This window comes from Canis lupus, chromosome 19 (genome assembly GCF_048164855.1).
Source record: "Canis lupus baileyi chromosome 19, mCanLup2.hap1, whole genome shotgun sequence".
Classification (NCBI taxonomy): domain Eukaryota; kingdom Metazoa; phylum Chordata; class Mammalia; order Carnivora; family Canidae; genus Canis; species Canis lupus.
In genome coordinates, this window is record NC_132856.1 from 54,028,762 (window position 1) to 54,048,815 (window position 20,054).

The 20,054-nt window shown below is 61.5% G+C and overlaps 1 protein-coding gene and 1 long non-coding RNA gene across 10 annotated transcripts; one reads left to right on the forward strand and one right to left on the reverse strand.

Moving 5' to 3' along the window:
- The first annotated feature begins 4,946 nt into the window (after nt 1-4,946).
- Nucleotides 4,947-19,973, forward strand: CAMSAP3 (calmodulin regulated spectrin associated protein family member 3). 9 transcript variants are annotated; one of them, XM_072787442.1, is made up of 19 exons: nt 4,947-5,115; nt 10,399-10,652; nt 11,368-11,490; nt 11,570-11,665; nt 11,845-11,877; nt 12,793-12,840; nt 13,091-13,229; nt 13,825-13,964; nt 14,049-14,142; nt 14,216-14,288; nt 14,437-14,510; nt 14,773-14,842; nt 14,990-16,394; nt 17,636-17,775; nt 17,858-18,165; nt 18,636-18,735; nt 19,024-19,136; nt 19,212-19,330; nt 19,420-19,973. In XM_072787442.1, the coding sequence occupies exons 1-19, from the start codon at nt 4,968-4,970 to the stop codon at nt 19,723-19,725; spliced, it is 3,783 nt and encodes a 1,260-aa protein (XP_072643543.1). In that variant the 5' UTR covers nt 4,947-4,967; the 3' UTR covers nt 19,726-19,973. The 9 variants fall into 9 exon arrangements, with proteins under 9 accessions (XP_072643543.1, XP_072643538.1, XP_072643540.1 ...); XM_072787437.1 differs by having other exon boundaries at nt 4,950-5,115; nt 14,939-16,394; XM_072787438.1 differs by having other exon boundaries at nt 4,952-5,115; nt 14,216-14,270; nt 14,939-16,394.
- On the reverse strand, nt 6,625-10,641 carry LOC140610906 (uncharacterized). Its single transcript, XR_012012350.1, has 2 exons — nt 9,908-10,641; nt 6,625-8,481 (listed from the first exon to the last, which is right to left on the reverse strand). It is a non-coding gene; the product is annotated as an uncharacterized lncRNA (long non-coding RNA).
- Nucleotides 19,974-20,054: the final 81 nt, after the last annotated feature.

Consider the following 20,054-nt stretch of genomic DNA (forward strand, 5'->3'; position numbering starts at 1 on the left):
AGATACAGAGAGAGAGAGAGAGAGGCAGAGACACAGGCAGAGGGAGAAGCAGGCTCCATGCACCGGGAGCCCGATGTGGGATTCGATCCCGGGTCTCCAGGATCACGCCCTGGGCCAAAGGCAGGCGCCAAACCGCTGTGCCACCCAGGGATCCCCTCATACGACTTTAATATTGTTCCTCAACTCGCTCCAGTTTTGGCCACTGGGTGGGCTCTTTCAGCCAGGCTCCTATGGCCTTTGACATGCCCCATCATTGTCAGATGTTCCTTGCTTCCTAGCATCATGCATGTCCTTTTCAATTTTATTTTCCTAGAAATTATTTTTTTAAATATTTTATTTATTTATTCATGAGAGACTCAGAGAGAAAGGCAGAGACATAGGCAGAGGGAGAAGCAGGCTTCTTGAGGGGAGCGCAATGGGGACTCAATCCCAGGACCCAGGGATCACAACCTGAGCCCAAGGCAGATGCTCACCCACTGAACCACCCAGGCATCCCTCCTAGAAATTAATTTTTTAAAGATTATATTTATTTATTTGAGACAGAGAGAGAGAGAGAGAGAGTATAAGGTGGGGGGGGCAGGTGCAGAGGACAGAGGGAGAAACTGACTCCCCACTGAACAACATGGGGCTCGATCCCAGGACCCCGAGATCATGATCTGAGCTGAAGGCAGACACTTAACTGACTGAGCCACCCAGGCACTCCTTAGAAATTAATTTTTATTGCATTTTATGGATTTTTGGGAAAAGTGGTTCTTCACTGGAGAGAATCTGAGAAGCACCTCAAGACCATCTAGCAGCTTCCTCTGCACTCTCGGCTGCAGTGACCAACCCCTGAGCACGTGGGGCTTGCACCTGCCCTGGGACCCTTGCAGGTCTCTCTGCCTGTAATGCTTTTCCTTCAACTCTTCCTTTTCATCCTTCCTATCTCTGCCTATCTCCCAGCCTCAGAGAAGCCTCCTCCTCCCAGCTGAAGCAGCCCCCACCCCAGCTGTCTCTAGTGGCGCTCTTGCTTTGTTTTCTTATCTTCCCAATATTTTGTTCCCTGCTGAAATAATCTGCTTGACGTGTTAACATCTCCTTCTAAACGTAGGCATCAGGGCGCCTGGCGGGCTCAGTTGGTGGAGCGTGCGACTCTTGAGCTTGAGCTTGAGAGTTCAAGTCCCATGTTGGGTGTGGGGATTAATTAAAAAAAAATCTTAAAAAAATAAAGGCAAGTGTCATGAGGATGGGGATAGGCCTTGGCATGCACAATATTTTTTTTTAAGATTTTATTTATTTATTCATGAAAGACACACAGAGAGGCAGAGACATAGGTAGAGAGAGAAGCTGGCTCCCTGCAGGGAGCTTGATGGGGGACTCGATCCCAGGGCCCCGGGATCATGACCTGAGCCAAAGGCAGAAGCTGAACCACTGAGCTATCCAAGTGCCCTGTTTGTTGTTTTTTTTTAATTTTGTTTTTCAGAAAAGTGTCCTAAGATCCCTGGATGTGGTGGGGATCTGATAATAATTTCCTTCTACCGAGGCCAAACTTCAGAGAGGCCACCGTGAGACACTGTGTGGGTGGGGAGAACAAAAACAGTGGCCAGGGGCACCTGGGTGGCTCAGTCGGTTAAGCGTCTGCCTTTGGCCCGGGTCATGATCCCGGGGTCCGGGGATCGAGCCCCGCACTGGGCTCCCTGCTCAGCCGGGAGTCTGCTTCTCCCTCTCCTTCTCTCTCTCTCAAATAAATACATGCTTAAAATGAAAAGAAAAAAAAAAAAAGAAAAGAAAACCAGTGGCCACACTTGAATCCCCATACTATAGCTCAGTGTGGGTTAGAGGTACAGAGAGGGAATCCCAACCATCCTCTGATCTCAGACCGACTACTGGCCTCATCCGACCCCATTCGAGGGTCATGAATGGTTAGAGACAGTAGGTAGCCTCAGCATGGAAGGGCAGCATAGTGGGTCAGTGGGTGGATCCAGGGGCCTTGGCTCAAAGCCTCCTTCCATTCTCCTTGCCGTGTCACTTTGGGGCTCTGAGCCTCAGCATTTCTGTCTGTAAAATGGGTGATACGCTCATGATACTCGGGACATGGTGAGGATGAAATGAGACTGTGCTGGCCATTAAAAGACTCTCAAAAGTGGTTACCTGTTGGTATGACCCCCAAAGGGCACACACGTGCAGAATTTTGCAGATGACTGTGGGGGTCTTCCTACACCTCCCCAAAACCTAGTCCTGAATCTCGACCTATGAACTCTCCAAGTCATCCCCACCCCCGGCTTAATAAACCAGAGCCTGTCTGATGAGCTAGGAAGTGTGAGAACCAAAGGAAGCCCCAGGTGAGGGAGGAGGCGGCAGCCCAGGACTAGGGGAGGGCCGGAGGGGGGCTGCAGGGAGGGGGCCACCTCCTGCATACAGGGGAGCCAGTGTGTCTGGAGCTGCCTGGGCCCCGGGAACAGGCCCTCCGGGGCAGGTGGGACCTCGGTTCCAGCCGGCTGTGTGTGGGTGGGGCGGTCTGGCCCAGCCAGGAGTTCCAGTTGGCCCAGTGTGGGGGCTGGGCCTGAGGAGGCCCCTGGCACCTGGGCCAAGGGCACTGTGCCCAGCTCCTGCAGACACCAGTGGACGCCCCCAGGCCCTCCAGCCCAGGACAGGTGGGGGCCTGCGGGTCCCCTCCGGGGGGCCGGAAGCCTCTGCTTGTGTGTTTACAGAGCATCCCCCAGGAGTGTGGGCCAACTCGTGTTTGTCCTTGGGGTCCACAGAGGTCATGAGAACCTTCCCAGAAAAGCAAACACGCGTGTGAACTGGCAGGACACGCCACGCTCACAGGAGTGGCAGCCCATGACAGCATGCCCTTCCTTGCCAGGGTGCCTCCCCAGGCCAGGAGCCCCAGACCCCCCAACAGTGCCACAGATGGAGAAACCAAGGCCCAGTGTCGGGGAAAGGACGCGTTCAGGTCTTTCGGGGGGATTGGGACAGGAGCTGAGGCACGTGCTTCGCACACGTCAATGTGTGTGTTCAAACACAGACACACAGGCCCCTTTGTGCGCCCACACCCACCTCCTGCATGGGCACATCCAGACAGGAGGGCCGACGCCCCAGCTCCCCTCCCTCAGGCACACCCACCCCCTCTCCAGTCACACGCTCGGGACCATGAGACCCACGCCTCGAACACGCAACGTATATTAAGGGGACCCAGGAATTTCTATGAGGTGTGGGCTCAGGGATCACCATCTGGGAGGGGGGCTGTCTCGGGGAACTGACTTGCTGTAGTGCTTTCTCATATCATAGAACTTTTTTAAAGATTTTATTTATTTATTCATTAGAGGCACAGAGAGAGGCAGACATAGGCCGAGGGAGAAGCAGGCTCCCTGCAGGGGGCCTGATGCTGGACTCGATCTCAGGACCCTGCGCCAAAGGCCGACACTCAAGTCTGAGCCACCCAGACGCCCCATCTCACAGAATTTTTTACAGTCGAGAATACGCGGATTGTTCCGTGCGTGTGCGGGGTGTGTGCTTTGAATGAAACTCCCTCTGTAGTTCTAAAGGCAGAAACTCACATCCCCTCACGTGGAATTCACCCATTTGGTCTCACTTAGACGTGACACACAAATGCACGTAGGTGCACACAAATACCTTTACACACCCATAGAGCCATTCAAAACACAACTACTTACACATGCGTACCCACACACATAGATTCACCATCAGGCACACCCACAAATGCATTCACAGATAGAGGTAAGTTCAGATACTCAATTTACATTCAGGAAACAGATACACACGTGCCCCTTATCACCCTCATGCTCACACACCGATCCATGCAAATATCCCCAAATTCACGCAGATGTGCAGAGCAGCTTCACATACACACGCTCAAAAAGTTGTACACGTCAAGAGATAACATACAAACCCAAACACATATGTGTGCTTGTTATACACATGCAGTCACACCCGACTACACACACTTAGACATACGGGCCCGCAAAGACAACACAGACCCAAACACTTGTGTATTCACGATTACACACGGGTCAGAGGCGCAAGGCAGATCTTCCGACACAAAACCACAACGGAACACACAACCAAATATTAAACAAATACCCACAAAGGGGGCTCAGACGTTTGCAAGTGTCCTCATTTCTCCCCATTCAGCCACATTCATAGATACAGGCAGTCACACTCCCGCATGGACACACGTGCCCTCAATTTCTTTCCTAGGCTCCTTCACTGGCACTGATCACACCCTCACACAAAACACAAGAACCTCTCGATGCTCACAAACACTCAAATCTCATGGTCTTGCAAATCCACTGGCAAACCCCAACTACACACGCACACGCACCACTCCTATATCCTCTGGACACAGACACCCACACAATCCAGATTCTTGTAGACACAACACACATGAACGACGTGGACACACACACACACACACACGCAGACACCCTGGAATACACTCGTTCGCCATTCGAAGACATTCAGAGACGCGCACGCTGGTGAGCACACACACACTCTTGTACGCGCCCGAGACGCAATCGGACACAGGCGCCCCCACGCACCCGCTGCCTCTCGGCCGCGGAGGACAGGCCCGCATGGATGCTCACGCGCACACGTGAGGGGACACACTTGGGCCAGCACCGCCCCCCCCCCCCCCCCCCGCAAACAGAGGGTCCCTGCCGGCCCCGGCGCACGCGCGCCCCCGCGCCCCTCCGCAGCCGCGCGCCGCCACCGCAGCCCGGGCCGCCCCACCCCGCGCCGGGGCCAGGCGGGGCCCGGGGGACCGGGTCGGGGTCTGGGCCGGGGGCGGGGCGCACCTGGGCTCCGCCCCGGGGCGGGGCCGACGCTGCGTCGCGAGCGCGAGCGGCCGCACCTGGCTCGGCGGCGGCGGCGGCGGCGGCGGCGGCGGCGGGCCCGGTCCGGGTGCGAGCGCGGCGCAGCCCAGCCCGAGCGAGCGCGGAGCGGGCGCCCGCAGCCCCGGCGCCGCCATGGTGGAGGCGGCGCCCCCCGGGCCCGGGCCGCTGCGGAGGACCTTCCTGGTGCCCGAGATCAAGTCGCTGGACCAGTACGATTTCTCGCGGGCCAAGGCGGCGGCCAGCCTGGCGTGGGTGCTGCGGGCCGCGTTCGGGGGCGCAGGTACGGGGCCGGGGGCGGCAGGTGCGGGGGGCGGGGCGGCGGAGGCCGGGGCCGTGGGAACAATAGCGCCGGCCGCCGGGGGGCCCCGGGCTCCGGCCCCGCCGCGCCGGGCCTCCGGGCTTCCTGCTCGGCCGGGGCGGCGGACTTTGCCCGCCCGGCTGCGGGAGCGCGGTGGGGGTGGGGCCGGCGGCCCCGATCGGCGCGGGGACCCCGGCGTCCGGGAGCCCAGGTGAGCGGGGCGGGGTCTCCGGGCGGGCCTGCGCGCCGTGCCCCCCTGCACACTCCCATCACGCCCCCGCGAGGACCGTGCCCCCCGCGCCGCCGCCGGGACCCACGCCCGCGGCAGCCCTCCCTGCGCTGCGGGCGGCGGGGGCAGCTCCGGGAGCCCCGTCTTCCGCCTCCAGGGCCCGGGCAGCGGCTGGCAGCTGTGACTTATTACCCCCATTTTGCCTAGGAGAAGGGAATTGGCGTGTCCGAGATCGGCGGGGGTGGGGGCCCAGGTGGAGGGCCTTCTCCCGCTGGGGCAGAGCCTCCACTCGGCCGAGGCCCACATGGGGGAGGAAGTCAGGCCCCCCCAGGGGCAACGCTGCGGGTGGGTCCCCGGGGCTCCAGGGCCCGAGTGCGCCAAACCAGGGCCCTAGGGCCGACCGGCCACTCAGGCCAGAGCTGGGAGCCAGGCCTGTTACCGGGCAGCCAGGGTTAATTAAGGTCCGGGCCTTCCCGGGAGTCCTGGGGGGACGCCTTGCTCTCCCCCAGGCCTGTCCACTGGTCTTGGCACCAGCTGGGCACAGCCCATCCCCCCTTCAGTGGCCTTCCCAGATCAACCTGTTCTGGGTGTGGGGCTCGGGGACAGCTGCCCATCTCCTGGGTCCGCCCAAGCCTGTGTCTTTCTCCCAGCACCCTCCCGTGCAGGGCCCACTCTGAGGCCTGCCTTTCCCCCGAGGATCTGCTTGAGGAAGAAAGGAGGCTGGCAGGGAGAGACCCAGGTCTGCCCCAGCCTCTCACGGCCTGGGTTACGTGGCCCTAGAAGGCTTGACTTTGGGAATCAGAACTGGGTTTGAGTCCCAGCTCCACCAGGTTATGGACGAATTATCCCAGTTCTCTATAAAGCTTCTGTCCCCCCCACTCTCTTTTACAGAGGGGGGAACTTACCCATTTTGCAAATGACTGTGGGGCACCCACTAAGTGCCAGGGCAGGGCTTGGGTGATTGGGATCCCAGTACCCTCTTCACAGAGTTGCTGGAGGCAGACCTCAGATTTCTTCCCCTTGTGTCTGGCAGACAGTGCATTCTAAACGGCTGCTCGCTGTCACTGCTGCCGTGATCAGTAGCGGTATTTAAAATATATATTTAATTTATTTATTTATTTGAGATAGAATGAGAGAGAGAGAAAGGATGAGCATCAGGGAGGGGCAGAGGGAGAGAGAGAAGCAGACTCCCCATTGAGCAGGGAGCCCAATGCGGGGCTTGGTCCCAGGGCCCCAGAATTATGACCTGAGCTGAAGGCAGATACTTAACCAACTAAGCCACCCAGGTGCCCCAGTAGTGGCGTTTTTATTAAGAATATTAAGATTACCGTGGAGCAGAAATTACTGTCCCATTTCACAGAAAGGAAAGTGAGGTCTCTTGGGATGCCCTGACTCACCCAGTTCTGTTCTCACTGAGCCAGCTCCCTGCACTGTCCAAGATCCTCCCTGAGGGTCAGGTGCAGTCCTCCTCCGACCCTCCTTCCCTAGACAGAGGGAGGGGCTGAGGAAGGTGGGACACCAGGCCCAGAGAAGGAAGTAGGGAACAGAGATCTACTTGATTCATGAACTCTGGGACTTTTTACCCATGCGGGTTGGGTGCCAGGCTGGTGCTGGGTGCTCAGGACAGAGAGGATGGGGGTGGAGTTGGGAGAGAGGGGGATGGGACATGAAACCGGATCATTGCTGCTTAGGGTGATAAGGTCTGTGTTGTAGAGGAGTCTGTTAGGGGCAGGAGGAGGAAATCCCTGAGCTCTGCCTGGGAGGGAAGGAGAAAGGAAGTCTCCCCAAAGGAGGGAGGGTTTGAACCTTGAGGGATGCTTTTAGGAGTTCGCCAGAGGGAGGAGACCGGCATGCAGAAAGGCCTGGGGGTTTGGGCCAGCGGGGAGTTCTCAGAGAAGACTGTGCAGGTCCCCGTGGTGGGGTGGTGGCTGAGGGAGGTGGGAGATGAGAGAGGCTGGTGGGACAGAGGAGGGCCTCTCAAGCTCTGTGTGTGTGTGTGTGTGTGTGTGTGTGGAGGGGGGAATCTGAGGGCGCTGGGGAGCCATGGAACATGTTTGAGGACTTGACAAAATGAGATCAGATATGCAGTTGCCCAAAGGGAAGGCAGTTCTGGTGGCCCGGAGGCACAGGCGTGAGGAGGCTGTGGGAATGCAGGCAGGTGGGCTCCGGGACTCTAACTCAGAGATAACAAAGGGTGCCATCTCTATGCAAGTTTGGGAAACACCGCACCAAAGTCCCTCATGCCAGAGCATCAGTGTGACCTCTGGGGAGACTGGGTTCATGTCAGCTGGGCCGTTTATTAGCTGTGTGATCCTGGGCAAGTTATCTCAGCTCTCTGGGCCTTGGTTTTCTCATTGGGACCGTGGGGCTAAGAGCAAGCGTCCTAAGGGTTACTCGAGCAAATGCATGCAAGGCGGCCATGGTATAAGTACATGCTAGCTGTGTTGTAGAGCTGGGTGGTCCAGGGTGGTGGCCACATCCACATGTGGCTCATCTTTGTTGTGATGTGTTGTAAATGTAAGTGAACTACACCGTGGCCTGATATCTGAAGACTTGATATAAGAAAAAAAAAAAAAAGTGAAATATCTCATCCATAAGGCTTTTATATTAATTACATGTTTAAATGATAGTATTAGATATGTATTGGGTTAAATATGTTACTAGGGTTCCTCGTTTCTACTTTTCTAATGGGGCTACTACAAAGTTTAATAAAACGACGTATGTGGGCCAAGCTGTATTTCTGTCAGACGGCACTACACTATGCTAGATGCCTAATAAACATTTTTAGTAGAGAGCGGTGGCTCTCAAGCGGGGGTGGGGTGGGGTGGGGTGGTTTGCCTCTTAGACCTTTGATAGTGTCTGGAGACATTTTTCATAGTCACTACTTAGAGGAGGGTGCTCCTGGCATATAGTGAGTAGAGACCAGCGACTCTGCTGCTCATCTTACAACGCCCTGGACAGCCTACCCCACTCCCCGCTGAACACAAAGAAGTATCCAGCTGCAATGCCAGTAGTGCCAGGTGTAGGCACACACACAGGTAGAGAGGAAGTGCTTGATGAGCATTAGCTATTGGTAGGCCTGGCTCACGTTTTTTTCATCTTGAAGGTCCTGACATGTCCTGCAGGAAAGAAATTTGTTTAATTTTGCCTGTGGGTGCAGGAAATGAGCTGGGGCTGGGGAGGTAGGGAGCAGGGCTTGGGTTGGGGAGATGCCAGGAGGTTGAAACCCAAGGACTTTAGGTGTTGGGGGAGGTGGACAGGAGGAGAGATGGTGATTTCTCCCTGCAATTTCTCTCACAGAGGGAAGGAACAGGTTTGGAGCAAGGTACTGAGCATCACGGGAGATGCCCAGAGGGCAGTGGGACACAAGGCCTGGGCTGCAGCAGGTGGCAGTGCTCAGATGGCCATGGGAGCCATCATGGGGTGGGGAGTACATATCCACTTACAGGGCTGCTCTGACCGAGCTGTCAGCAGCCTGGCATTGACCGGGCACGTGGGGAGGAGGCCTGGCTTGAGTGGTGGGACAGAGAAAAAGCTGGGAGATGCCGGGGGAGGAAGGTTTCCGGAATAAGGAGGTGCTGGGCAGAGCGCCCAGGCAAGATACGGCCCACAACTGTGCGTTGGAGGGCCGCTGCTGGCCTTGGGGAGGCTGGGAGCTGGGAGGGCAGGAGCCCGGATCAGGGAGGTTGGGATGGGGATCAGGTGGAAGGAAGGAAGCCTGGAGAATTCTCTTCTTTCAAGGAGCTGCCCTGAGGGGGCAAGAGTGGGTACAACTCTCCACAGGAGTGGAGCATGAAGAGGGAAGGTCAAGTGTGATTTTAGGAGGCAGAGGCCGGGGCAGGGAGGGACTGAAGGGGAAGATGCCTGGGTCCTTGTAGGTAAGGGCGGGGCGTCTCTGGGGAGCAGGGCTGTGACGACAGGCACCTGGGGAGGGTCTGGTAGGTCAGGCGCAAACATTTTTAAGCAGCAGAATCCTGCCTCCCGTTCTTTCAGACACACAGAACCCCAAAAGACAAAACTGTTCGGATTGGAATTAAGAGTCGGGGCCTCCCGGGAAGACCCCCACGAGGGCAGGCTTCCGGTGCTGGCCTCAATCACCTCCTCCCAGACCTCCCCAGAGAATCTTCCTAGTGGCTTATTCTGGTCTTTCTCCTCCCCACCCTTGGATCCTGCTTGGGAGCTCCCCCCCACCCTTCCCTCTGCATGGGGCTTCCTCGGACCTCCTCCTGCCCTGCCTGTCTCCTTCAGTGTTTTCAGGGGTTCCGTGGCCGCCTCTGCAAGGTGCTCTCACCTCTCTCCTAAGGCCCAGGCCCTCACAGTCAGCCTATGCCACCTCACCTGCTGCCCCTCCTGTACCCCCACCTTAGCCCTCTTTCCAGTCACACCTGATGGGGCCCGGACGCCTCCCTCTCGCTCCCCCTCCACTGCCTCCACCCTTCAGTCACCAGGTGGAGACCAGTCACCCCCTCTCCCCCCAGAATGTCTGCAGCCTTGCTACCTCCCCCTTCTGTCCCCTGCCAGCCAGCCTTCCACCCCACAGCTCACCCCACCCCACCCCAGCCTCCAAGCTGAGAGAGGGCGTAGAGTCTGCTAAAGGCCTGGCTTTGAATCCCAGTGTCGGCGTGGCCCAGCTGTGTGGCCTTAGGCAGGTTACTTTCCTTTTCTGTGCCTGTTTCTGGAGTTCCTGGTTGTGCCCTGGCTGCTGCTTCCCAGGCTTGTGGGGCGCCAGGGGAGATCATGTGATCAAGTCATTGTTACCGTCCGAGGGTCTGCAAGGCCACCCACCTCCCGGCAAGCCGCTGCGCAGGTGGCCCCACGCTGACTCCTCTCCCGTCCCGGAGCCGCCCTCCCCCCGAGGCGCTGTGCTCTCCCACCTCTTGGCCTCGGCTGGTGCAGGCCCCTCCACCCCAGCCTCTTCCTCTGGCGAACTCCTGCACACCTGCGGGCCTCCGCCCAGGCCCCCTAGCCTCCGTCCCGGCGCCGACCTCCCCACGGGTGCGTGGGCCCTGACCCGCCATCACCCCCTCGCCCCACAGAGCATGTGCCCTCGGAGCTGTGGGAGCCCTTCTACACCGACCAGTACGCGCAGGAGCACGTGAAGCCCCCCGTGACGCGGCTGCTGCTCTCGGCCGAGCTCTACTGCCGGGCCTGGCGCCAGGCGCTGCCGCAGCTCGAGCCCCCCCCCAGCCCCTCTGCGCTGCTGGCCCTTCTGGCGAGGAGGGGCACCGTGCCCGCGCTGCCCGAGCGCCCTGTGCAGGAGGCGGACCTGAGGCACCAGCCTATCCTCATGGTAGGCCCCGCCCCGCCCCGCCCCGCCCCGCCCCGCCCCGCCCGCCAGGCCTGGCTCCTCCCCAGAGGCCCCGCCCACGGGCCTGGCTCCTCCCCAGAGGCTCCACCCACAGGCCTGGCTCCTCCCCCAGAGGCCCCGCCCACAGGCCTGGCTCCTCCCCAGAGGCTCCACCCACAGGCCTGGCTCCTCCCCCAGAGGCCCCGCCCACAGGCCTGGCTCCTCCCCAGAGGTCCCACCCACAGGCCCATCTCCTCCCCAGTGTCTCCCCTCCAGGCCTGGCTCCTCCCCAGAGGCCCCGCCCACCCGACCTGGCTCCTCCCAGAGGTCCCACCCACAGGCCCATCTCCTCCCCAGTGTCTCCCCTCCAGGCCCGGCTCCTCCCCAGAGGCCCCGCCCACCCGACCTGGCTCCTCCCAGAGGTCCCGCCCACCAGGTCTGGCTCCCCCCGAAGGCTCCGCCCACTCGGCCTGGCTTCTCCCCTGGCACTATCCTGGGCCCTTGACATGCTCTAATGGCCCGCCAGAAGTGGTTCTTCCAGCACCTTATCCTGGCTCCTTCCCTGAAGCCCCACCCACTAACCGTGGCCCATCCCAAGCCCCTCCTACTTCAGGCGCCCCGAGCCCCCATACCTTGAGGTTCTTCCTCTCCTCCCTCAGAGGTGAGGGGAGCCCCCGTCCCTCGCCCTGGCCTCACCCTTCAGCCCTTACCCCCACAGGGAGCCCACCTGGCTGTCATTGACGCCCTCATGGTTGCCTTCGCCTTCGAGTGGACAAAGACACTGCCCGGTCCTTTGGCCCTGGCCAGCTTGGAGCACAAGCTCCTTTTCTGGGTGGACACGGTAGGTGGGGTTAGGCTGGCACCGGCTGGGGGCCAGGACCACCTGGTGACCTGCGCACTGACCCCACCCTGCTCCCCAGACCATCCGGCGGCTGCAGGAGAAGACTGAGCAGGAAGCTGCCCAGAGAGCCTCTCCCGTGGCCCCTGCAGATGGGGTGGCCCCAGCACAGCCCTCGGTGAGGCTAGGGCGATGGCCGGATGGCCGGGCGCGAGGACAGTTGGAGGGCTGGGTGGGCAGGGAAGGGGTGCCGTGGAGGAGGCCATTCCTGCACTGGGGGGGCTGGAGGTGACTCTTTCTCTCTGCCCTCTCCCCCCGCCTCTCCTGCTGCTCCCCCCTCTGCCTCTCTGGCATCAGTGCCCCACACGCTGGTACTGGAAGCTGGTTCCTGTAAGTGGGGCTGTGTCTCCGCCCCGTCTGCCTGCCTTGCTCGTCGCTTTGTCGCTTTGTCTCTCTGTGTGTCCGTTCTGCCTGCCTGTCCGCTCCCTCTCCTACTTCTTCCCAGCTGTGAGCAGAAGACGAGGGACCCCCGCCCTGGGGGACAGAGAGAACCCCTCTGTAGTCCGAGGGAAGAGCTGAATCTGCTATTAACTCACAGGGCAGACCCCCCCTCACCCCCCAGTTACCTTTCTGGCAGTGAGTTATCAGGAGGGCAGAGCTCCCCGGCTCGTCCATCTCGGCTGAGCTGGAAGCTGAGCTGCTAACACTCCTGAAGGGAGGGCTCTAACCCATCGGATGCGTGGATCCTTACCCCAGTGGGCAGGGCACGTGGAGAAGACCCCTTTAGCCAAGAGGAAGATCCTCCAACCCAGAAGGTGGAAGTACCTTCCTAAGACCCCAGTTTCCCTAAGGACAAATCCCAGCTGTGGTGGTGACAGTGGTGGGAGAGGCTGTCCATCCCCGAAGCACGAGGAGAAAGTGACCCCTACAAGGGGGAGGCCTTGGGCTGGAGAGGGTCCCCGCCTTTGCTCACTCTGGGGCCTCCTTCTTTCCACTCTTGGGCCTGGGTTGGGGGCTCCTCTCCTTCTGCCTACCTGCTTCCTCTGCATCCCCTCCCCGAGCTGGGGCCTGGGTCTTTTGTGGGGTGTGGGGCGGGGAGATCCTCTGCATGGGAGGCTGCTCTGTGGGGTCCCTCCAGGCTGGGAGGAGCTGGGGTCCCCAAAGCCGGCCAGAGCGCAGTCAGAGCTGGATGGCCAGGGCTCACGACAGGGTCAGGGCTATCTCCCCCTCCCCTGGAGGTGTGCTTGGGGGCCCAGCAAGTCAGCACGCCTCCCGCCCCGCTGACGGCCGCTCCTCTCCCCCCAGCACGCAATTGCCTTCTGTTTGAAGGAGTCGGGGAGCAAACCCCCCATGGTAATGTATCCCCCGCCCCGGGGTCCCAGGAGTCCTGCCCCAGCCCTCGCTGCTGGCCTGGCTGCTCGCAGACACTTCCTTTGCCTCTTGCTGCTGCCCTTCCCCCGCTCCAGGCTGGCCCCACTCTGGCTCTGGGTCCCCCAGCTTCACGCCCCCTCATGGCGGATACCCCAGGCCCCCCCACCCAGCCTGCATGACTGCTCACCCGGGGCCAGCCTGACCTCTGACCTAACTTGGCTCCTGCCCACAGATCCGATACCGCAAGGACCGAGCTGTGGCCCGACGCGCCCCCTGCTTTCCAACCGTGACCACCCTCCAGGATCTGGCAAGTGGGGCCGCGCTGGCTGCCACAATCCACTGCTATTGTCCCCAGCTCTTGCGACTCGAGGGTGAGTGGGTGCGGGTGGGCCACACTTGTCCTTGGGAGCTTGGCACCCAGGCATCTGCCCCAGAGTGGTGCAGGAATTGTGAGTGCATTTTCCAGAACTAGAAGGCCAGGGTGTGAACATTTCTCCCCCTGCCCCGCCCCCCCCCCCCCCCGCAAGTAGCTGTGTGACCTTGCACAAGTGTCTAAACTTCTCTGTACTTCGTATAATTCATTCCTGCTGCAAGTTTATAGAACTCCAGATCCTGTTTTAGGTGCTGGAGGTCCAGTGAGAACAGTATAGACTGCTCCTGACCTCAGGCAGCTCACATCCTAGTTGGGAGGGAAAGACACTAAGTGAATCCAGAAGAACATTCTGGATGTTAAATGCTCCGGTGGGGGCTGGGTGGTCGGGAAGAGCTTTCAGATTTGAGTTCCTGGGGGGACTAATTCTCCAGGTAGTTGGGAACAGATGCAAAGGCCTGAAGGAGCAGCTTGTCCTAGTACCGGTGTTGTGGAGGGCACCTAGCGTGAGGCTCGGCCTGTAGGAGGCCCTCGCTTCCCCGGGGCCCCGTCCTCCTTCCCATAGAGCTGGGGACCCAGGTCTCTTGTCCCCACAGAGGTGTGCCTCAAGGACCCCATGTCTGTGGCGGACAGCCTGTACAACCTCCAGCTGGTGCAGGATTTTTGTGCCTCCCGCCTTCCTCGCGGCTGCCCCCTGTCCCTGGAGGATCTGCTTTATGTCCCACCGCCCCTCAAGGTAAGGCCGTCCTGAGGCCTCGTGGGCTGAGGCCGGCGTCCCGAGCCACGGGTCCCAGCGGCTGACCCTGCCTTCTGCCTCCAGATCAACCTGGTGGTGCTGCTCGCCGAGATGTTCATGTGCTTTGAGGTGCTGAAACCTGATTTTGTACAGGCCAAGGACCTGCCTGACGGTCATGGTGAGGCCTGGCCCCTGGGTGCGGGGCGGGGTAGGGAGGCCGGGCCCTTGCTCACGTGCTCTCTCTGCTGCAGCGGCCTCCCCCCGGGCCTCGGAGGCCTCTCCCGCTCAGAACAGCAGTGGCTGCAGGTACAGTTTCCCTGTTGGGTGAGTCTCGGTGGCCGTGATGGGCCCTTCGTCCCGCTGGGCTCTGCGGCCGGGCTAGGGGAGGCTCTGTTCTCACTCCTGGGAGAGGTGAGCAGGTGCGGGCGGCGGGGCTGGGGGGGTCCCTCTGCTGACGCGCGTCTCTTGGCAGTTCTCCTGTCTTCAACTTCCGCCACCCACTCCTGTCACCCGGCGGCCCCCAGTCCCCACTCCGTGGATCCACAGGTGAGGGCAGGGGTACGGCTTGTCTCTGGAGAGACCCCTACCCAGACACGGCCTCAGCAGACATCATGTCTCCTCCTGATCCCTCCGCTGGGTCTCCCTCTGGCACCTCAACGGCCCCACGGTGACACTTGTTGACCCCCACAGTGACCCCCAGCTATCTGTCCACATAATGCCCCATCAGTGACACCTCTGACAGACCCCACCCAGGGACCCCAGTGACTCCATAGTGGCCACTGAGTGACCACTTGCCAACCCTCCCCAGGGTCCCTGAAGTCCTCCCCGTCCATGTCCCACATGGAGGCCCTCGGCAAGGCCTGGAACCGTCAGCTCAGGTGAGTGCATGTCCAGGGCCTGGCCGGTGGAGCAGGCTGGGCAGGGGTGGGGCTGGGGCTCGTCCCAGGGGCTGACCCCTCCCTCCTGCCGCCCAGCCGTCCGCTCTCCCAGGCAGTGTCGTTCAGCACCCCCTTTGGCCTGGACAGCGATGTGGATGTCGTCATGGGAGACCCCGTCCTGCTCCGCTCCGTCAGCTCAGACAGCTTGGGCCCCCCGCGCCCTGTGCCAGCCCGGACCCCCGTCCAGCCACCCCCGGAGCCTGGCGACCTGCCTACCATCGAGGAGGCCCTGCAGATCATCCACAGTGCCGAGCCCCGGCTGCTCCCAGATGGGGCTGCCGACGGCAGCTTCTACCTCCACTCCCCTGAGGGCTCCTCCAAACTGCCGCTGGCTTCCTCCTACCCACTCGAGGGCGCCTCGAAGCCACTGCCCGATGGGCCCACCAAAGTACCCACCTACGTGCCCCACCCCGAGGGCCCCTTGAAACCATCTCCCTGCCCGGCCGGGGAGGTGTCGAAACCGTTGGCCCTATCCGAGGGCTCCCCGAAGGCAGCAGCCTCGTCCCCTGCGGCCGGCAATTCCGAAGTGAAGATGACCAGCTTTGCAGAACGCAAGAAGCAGCTGGTGAAGGCTGAGGCCGAGGCAGGGTCCCCGGCGGCCACCCCCACAGCACCGGAGGCCCTGAGCTCAGAGATGAGCGAGCTGGGAGCCCGGCTGGAGGAGAAACGGCGGGCCATCGAGGCTCAGAAGCGACGGATCGAGGCCATCTTCGCCAAGCACCGCCAGCGACTGGGCAAGAGCGCTTTCCTGCAGGTGCAGCCACGGGAGGCCGGAGGGGAGGCAGAGGCCGAGCCGGGCCTGGTCCCCGGTGGGGAGCGGCCGGCGGGTGAGGGCCAGGGTGAGCCGTCCCCACGGCCCAAGGCAGTGACTTTCTCACCTGAACTGGGCCCGGTGCCCCCCGAGGGGCTGGGGGACTATAACCGGGCGGTCAGCAAGCTCAGCGCTGCACTGAGCTCCCTGCAGCGGGACATGCAGAGGCTCACGGACCAGCAGCAGCGGCTCCTGGCCCCGCCCGAAGCCCCCGGGCCCGCCCCGCCGCCCGCTGCCTGGGTCATCCCTGGTCCCACTGCGGGTCCCAAAGCCGCCTCTCCCAGCCCCGCTCGGCGAGCCCCAGCTGCCCGGCGCAGCCCCGGGCCCGGCCCCAGCCCGACGCCCCGAAGCCCGAAACACGCACGGCCGGCGGAGCTGCGGCTGGCGCCCCTGACCAGAGTGCTCACGCCTCCCCACGATGTAGACAGCCTCCCCCACCTGCGCAAGTTCTCGCCCAGCCAGGTGCCCGTGCAGACGCGCTCCTCTATCCTCCTGGCGGAGGGGTCACCTCCGGAGGAGCCTGTGGCCCGGCCCGGCCTCATCGAGATCCCCCTGGGCAGCCTGGAAGAGCCCACAGCCGAGGACGAGGGAGACGGGAGCCCCCCCGGTGCTGAGGACTCCTTAGAGGAAGAGGCATCTTCAGAGGGAGAGCCCCGGGCCGGGCTGGGCTTCTTCTACAAGGTGAGAGGCCCCGGAGTGGGTGGGGAAGGGCCTGGGGGAGCGGGGTCGCTGGTGGATAATCAGGAGGGTGATAGCTGGGTGGGGGTGGGCAGATGGATCAACTGATGGGTGGGTGGTGGGCAGAGGTACACAGGTGGGTGACAGATGGGGCAGGAGTGGGTGGACAGACAGGGCCGGGGTCTGCCGTGGCACCTCCTCCCTCATGTTCTCTCCTTCATACAACCTCCACCGCGGCCCTGCCAGTTCCCCATCCTACACCGCATAGCACCCCCAGCCCGGGCCAGTGGTGTCGCCTGGACGCTGGCAGTCATGTCCTGACTGGCCTCTACTATCCACCCCACCCCTCCATGCCTGGCCGTTTTCTTTCTTTTCTTTTCTTTTCTTTTCTTTTCTTTTCTTTTCTTTTCTTTTCTTTTCTTTTCTTTTCTCTTTTTAAGAGTTTATTTATTCATGATAGAGAAAGAGGCAGAGACAGGCAGAGGGAGAAGCAGGCTCCATGCCAGGAGCTGGACGCAGGACTCGATCCTGGGACTCTAGGATCGCGCCCTGGGCCAAAGGTGGCGCTAAATTGCTGAGCCCCCCAGGGATCCCCTGCCTGGCCATTTTCAACTGAGGAGCCAGACATCTCTCTCTCTCTCTCACACAAACACACACACACACACACACACACACACACACACACACTTAAACCTTTCTGTAGTCCCCCTTGTTCCAGATTGTGGAACAAAGTCCCCCTCCTGGCTCTGGGCTCTGCTCACCTCTCCCACCTGCCCTATCCCCTTCCCAGCTCCACACCCCAGCCACCCTGGCCCCTGCTGTTCCAGGCCCGCAAGGCTTGTTCTAGCCTCAGGGCTCTTGCACTTGCTGTCCCCTCAGCCTGGAATATCCTCTTCCCCTCCCAACCCTCCCCAGTGAAGCCCGAGTCATTCCCCCCCGGGCTGCCTGCCGCCTCTTCCGAGAAGCCTCGCTTAGTGCCCCCGGGTGAGGACACGTCCCTCCCCGTGCTGCAGCAGGCAGCTACTTCTGCTCGGTTAGGTGGCCTTCCTCACTGGGTTAATTCAGCGCTTGGTGTGAACAGCACCCAGTCTGCCCAGGCACCCAGCATAGGGCTGTGCACAAAGCAGGAACCGACTAAGCGCCTTCGGACCAGTTACAAAAGTGAAAGGAGGGGTGGGTGGCAGGCGGGGTCGACAGAAGTACTAGGGGGAGGGACAGCCGCTGGACTCGGTGCCTGTCCCCAGGATGAAGACAAGCCCGAGGACGAGATGGCCCAAAAGCGGGCCAGCCTGCTGGAGCGGCAGCAGCGGCGGGCAGAGGAGGCACGGCGGCGGAAACAGTGGCAGGAGGCCGAGAAGGAGCAGCGGAGGGAAGAGGCCGCTCGGTGAGGCTGGGTGCTGCCTGGGACCCCTGCCACCAGTGAACCTGTGACCCACCTGACTGCTTGATTAACTCTTGACCTGCAGGCTGGCCCAGGAGGAGGTGACCTCAGGCCCCCCGGCCCCCCCAGCTCCCGTGGCCCCCTCAGCAACCCCAGCCCCTGCTGCCAGGGCCCCAGTGGAGGAAGAGGTGGGCCCCAGGCGGGGGGACTTCACTCGGCTTGAGTATGAACGCAGGGCCCAGCTGAAGCTGATGGATGACCTTGACAAAGTGCTGCGGCCGCGGGCTGCGGGGACCGGGGGGCCGGGCCGGGGCGGGCGGAGGGCCCCCCGGCCACGCTCTGGTTGCTGTGATGACTCGGCCCTGGCACGAAGCCCTGCCCGTGGCCTGCTGGGTAAGGACCCTGTAGGGCTGGGGCATCAGGGATGGTGCCTGCCCCACACCCCTTGTCCAGGGCTTATTGAGACCCCCCATGAGGACATGGGGGTGATGGGGGCCTTGGGGGGATGGCCCATGCCTGGTGGACTTCCAAAAGGATATGGGGGCTACGGCGGGGTAAGGCGTGCTGGACAGAACCGGCCCAGAGTCCTCTCTAGGGCTTAAGGAATGTGAGGCCCTCTAAGGGCTGTTCAGGAACGAGAGCCTCCTGGGGTGGGGGTGGGGGGAGGGGCTTCCTCACAGCCGGCTGGGCACAGCCCTCTCCCCCGCGGGTCGGGGGAGATCCATCTCAATTGGAGTGTACAGGGTAAGGGTCTCGTGCGGGGCTGACCCCACATTCCCTCCACAGCCTGCGGGTGAGCATACCCCTACCCACCCCCCCAGCCCAGTGGAGGGTAGGGATGACCCCGTGCCCTCTTCTCCCAGGCTCCCGGCTCAGCAAAGTCTACTCTCAGTCCACCCTGTCACTATCGACTGTGGCCAACGAGGCCCCCCATAACCTTGGCGTGAAGAGGCCCACGTCTCGGTGAGTTTGGCGCAGGCAGGTGGGTGCCCTCTCGGTCCGTGTGTGTCTTCCACTGAAGCGGAGGAGAGGGCACAGTCCAGTGCATGTGTGCAAGGGGGGCTGTGGCCAGGCCTCAGGAACACGCCTGTGTGCCTGAGCGGGACCAGGTATCTTACGGCCAGAGTATATACACGGACGTGCACGTCTCCCACTGCAGGGTCCTGGGCCCATCTCTCCCTGGTCCCTCTGCCTCCGGGGAGGCTTCCCCTGCCAGTGACCGCCTCCCTGTCCTCTCCTGTCCCCCCACAGGGCTCCGTCCCCATCCGGCCTCATGTCCCCCAGCCGCCTGCCTGGCAGCCGTGAGCGCGACTGGGAGAACGGCAGCAACGCCTCGTCCCCGGCGTCGGTGCCTGAGTACACAGGTAAGCGGGGCCGGAGCTGGCGAGCCCCGGGCTGGCCTGTGCCCCGTGGGCCCCGCTGACCGCCCTGCCCTCTAGGTCCGCGGCTGTACAAGGAGCCCAGCGCCAAGTCCAACAAGTTCATCATCCACAACGCCCTGTCTCACTGCTGCTTGGCGGGCAAGGTGAACGAACCGCAGAAGAACCGCATCCTTGAGGTGAGCCTGCGCCTGGGGCTGGGGGGCCAGCGGGTGGGCGGGGCAGGGGGTCCCTGCCGGCTGGCCAACCGCTTCCACCACCCAACCAGGAAATTGAGAAGAGCAAGGCCAACCACTTCCTGATCCTCTTCCGCGACTCGAGCTGCCAGTTCCGAGCCCTGTATACGCTGTCCGGGGAGACAGAGGAGCTGACGCGGCTGGCAGGCTACGGCCCGCGTACGGTCACGCCCGCCATGGTTGAGGGCATCTACAAGTACAACTCAGATCGCAAGCGCTTTACCCAGATCCCTGCCAAGACCATGTCCATGAGTGTAGACGCCTTCACCATCCAGGGCCACCTCTGGCAGAGCAAGAAGCCCACTACTCCCAAGAAGGGCAGCAGCACCCCCAAGTAGCCTCATCCCAGAGGTACACAGGGCGGGCCCCAGCCGTCGCCCTCCCGGAGGACAGCCTGGAGGACAATCAGTTGGTATTCCTGGGTCTCGTCTGTCCCCAACTTTGTCTGGGTAGGGCTGGAGTCCCTACCCCCTAACTTCTGTCCTGTCCTGCTGTGGGGGCTGAGCTGGGAGGTTCAGGGACTCAGGGCTCAGCTCAGTCTCCTGTCTGTCCTCCCCACCTTCTTGAATAAAATAATTTAGAAAGAGCTTGCGTGTGGCATCTCCCCAAGGCTGGCTGGGGCGCCCTGTGACATCTCTACCTGGGTTTTCCTTTCTCAGTGGCCCTG

What these genes read in the sequence shown, in the direction of transcription:
- CAMSAP3 (XM_072787437.1), top strand. Translation starts at nt 4,968, where the DNA reads ATGGTGGAGGCGGCGCCCCCCGGGCCCGGGCCGCTGCGGAGGACCTTC. An exon ending in GCCTGGAACCGTCAGCTCAG is followed by an intron (nt 14,843 to 14,938) that starts GTGAGTGCATGT and finishes CCTGCCGCCCAG; the next exon opens with CCGTCCGCTCTCCCAGGCAG. An exon ending in AGAAGAACCGCATCCTTGAG is followed by an intron (nt 19,331 to 19,419) that starts GTGAGCCTGCGC and finishes CCACCCAACCAG; the next exon opens with GAAATTGAGAAGAGCAAGGC.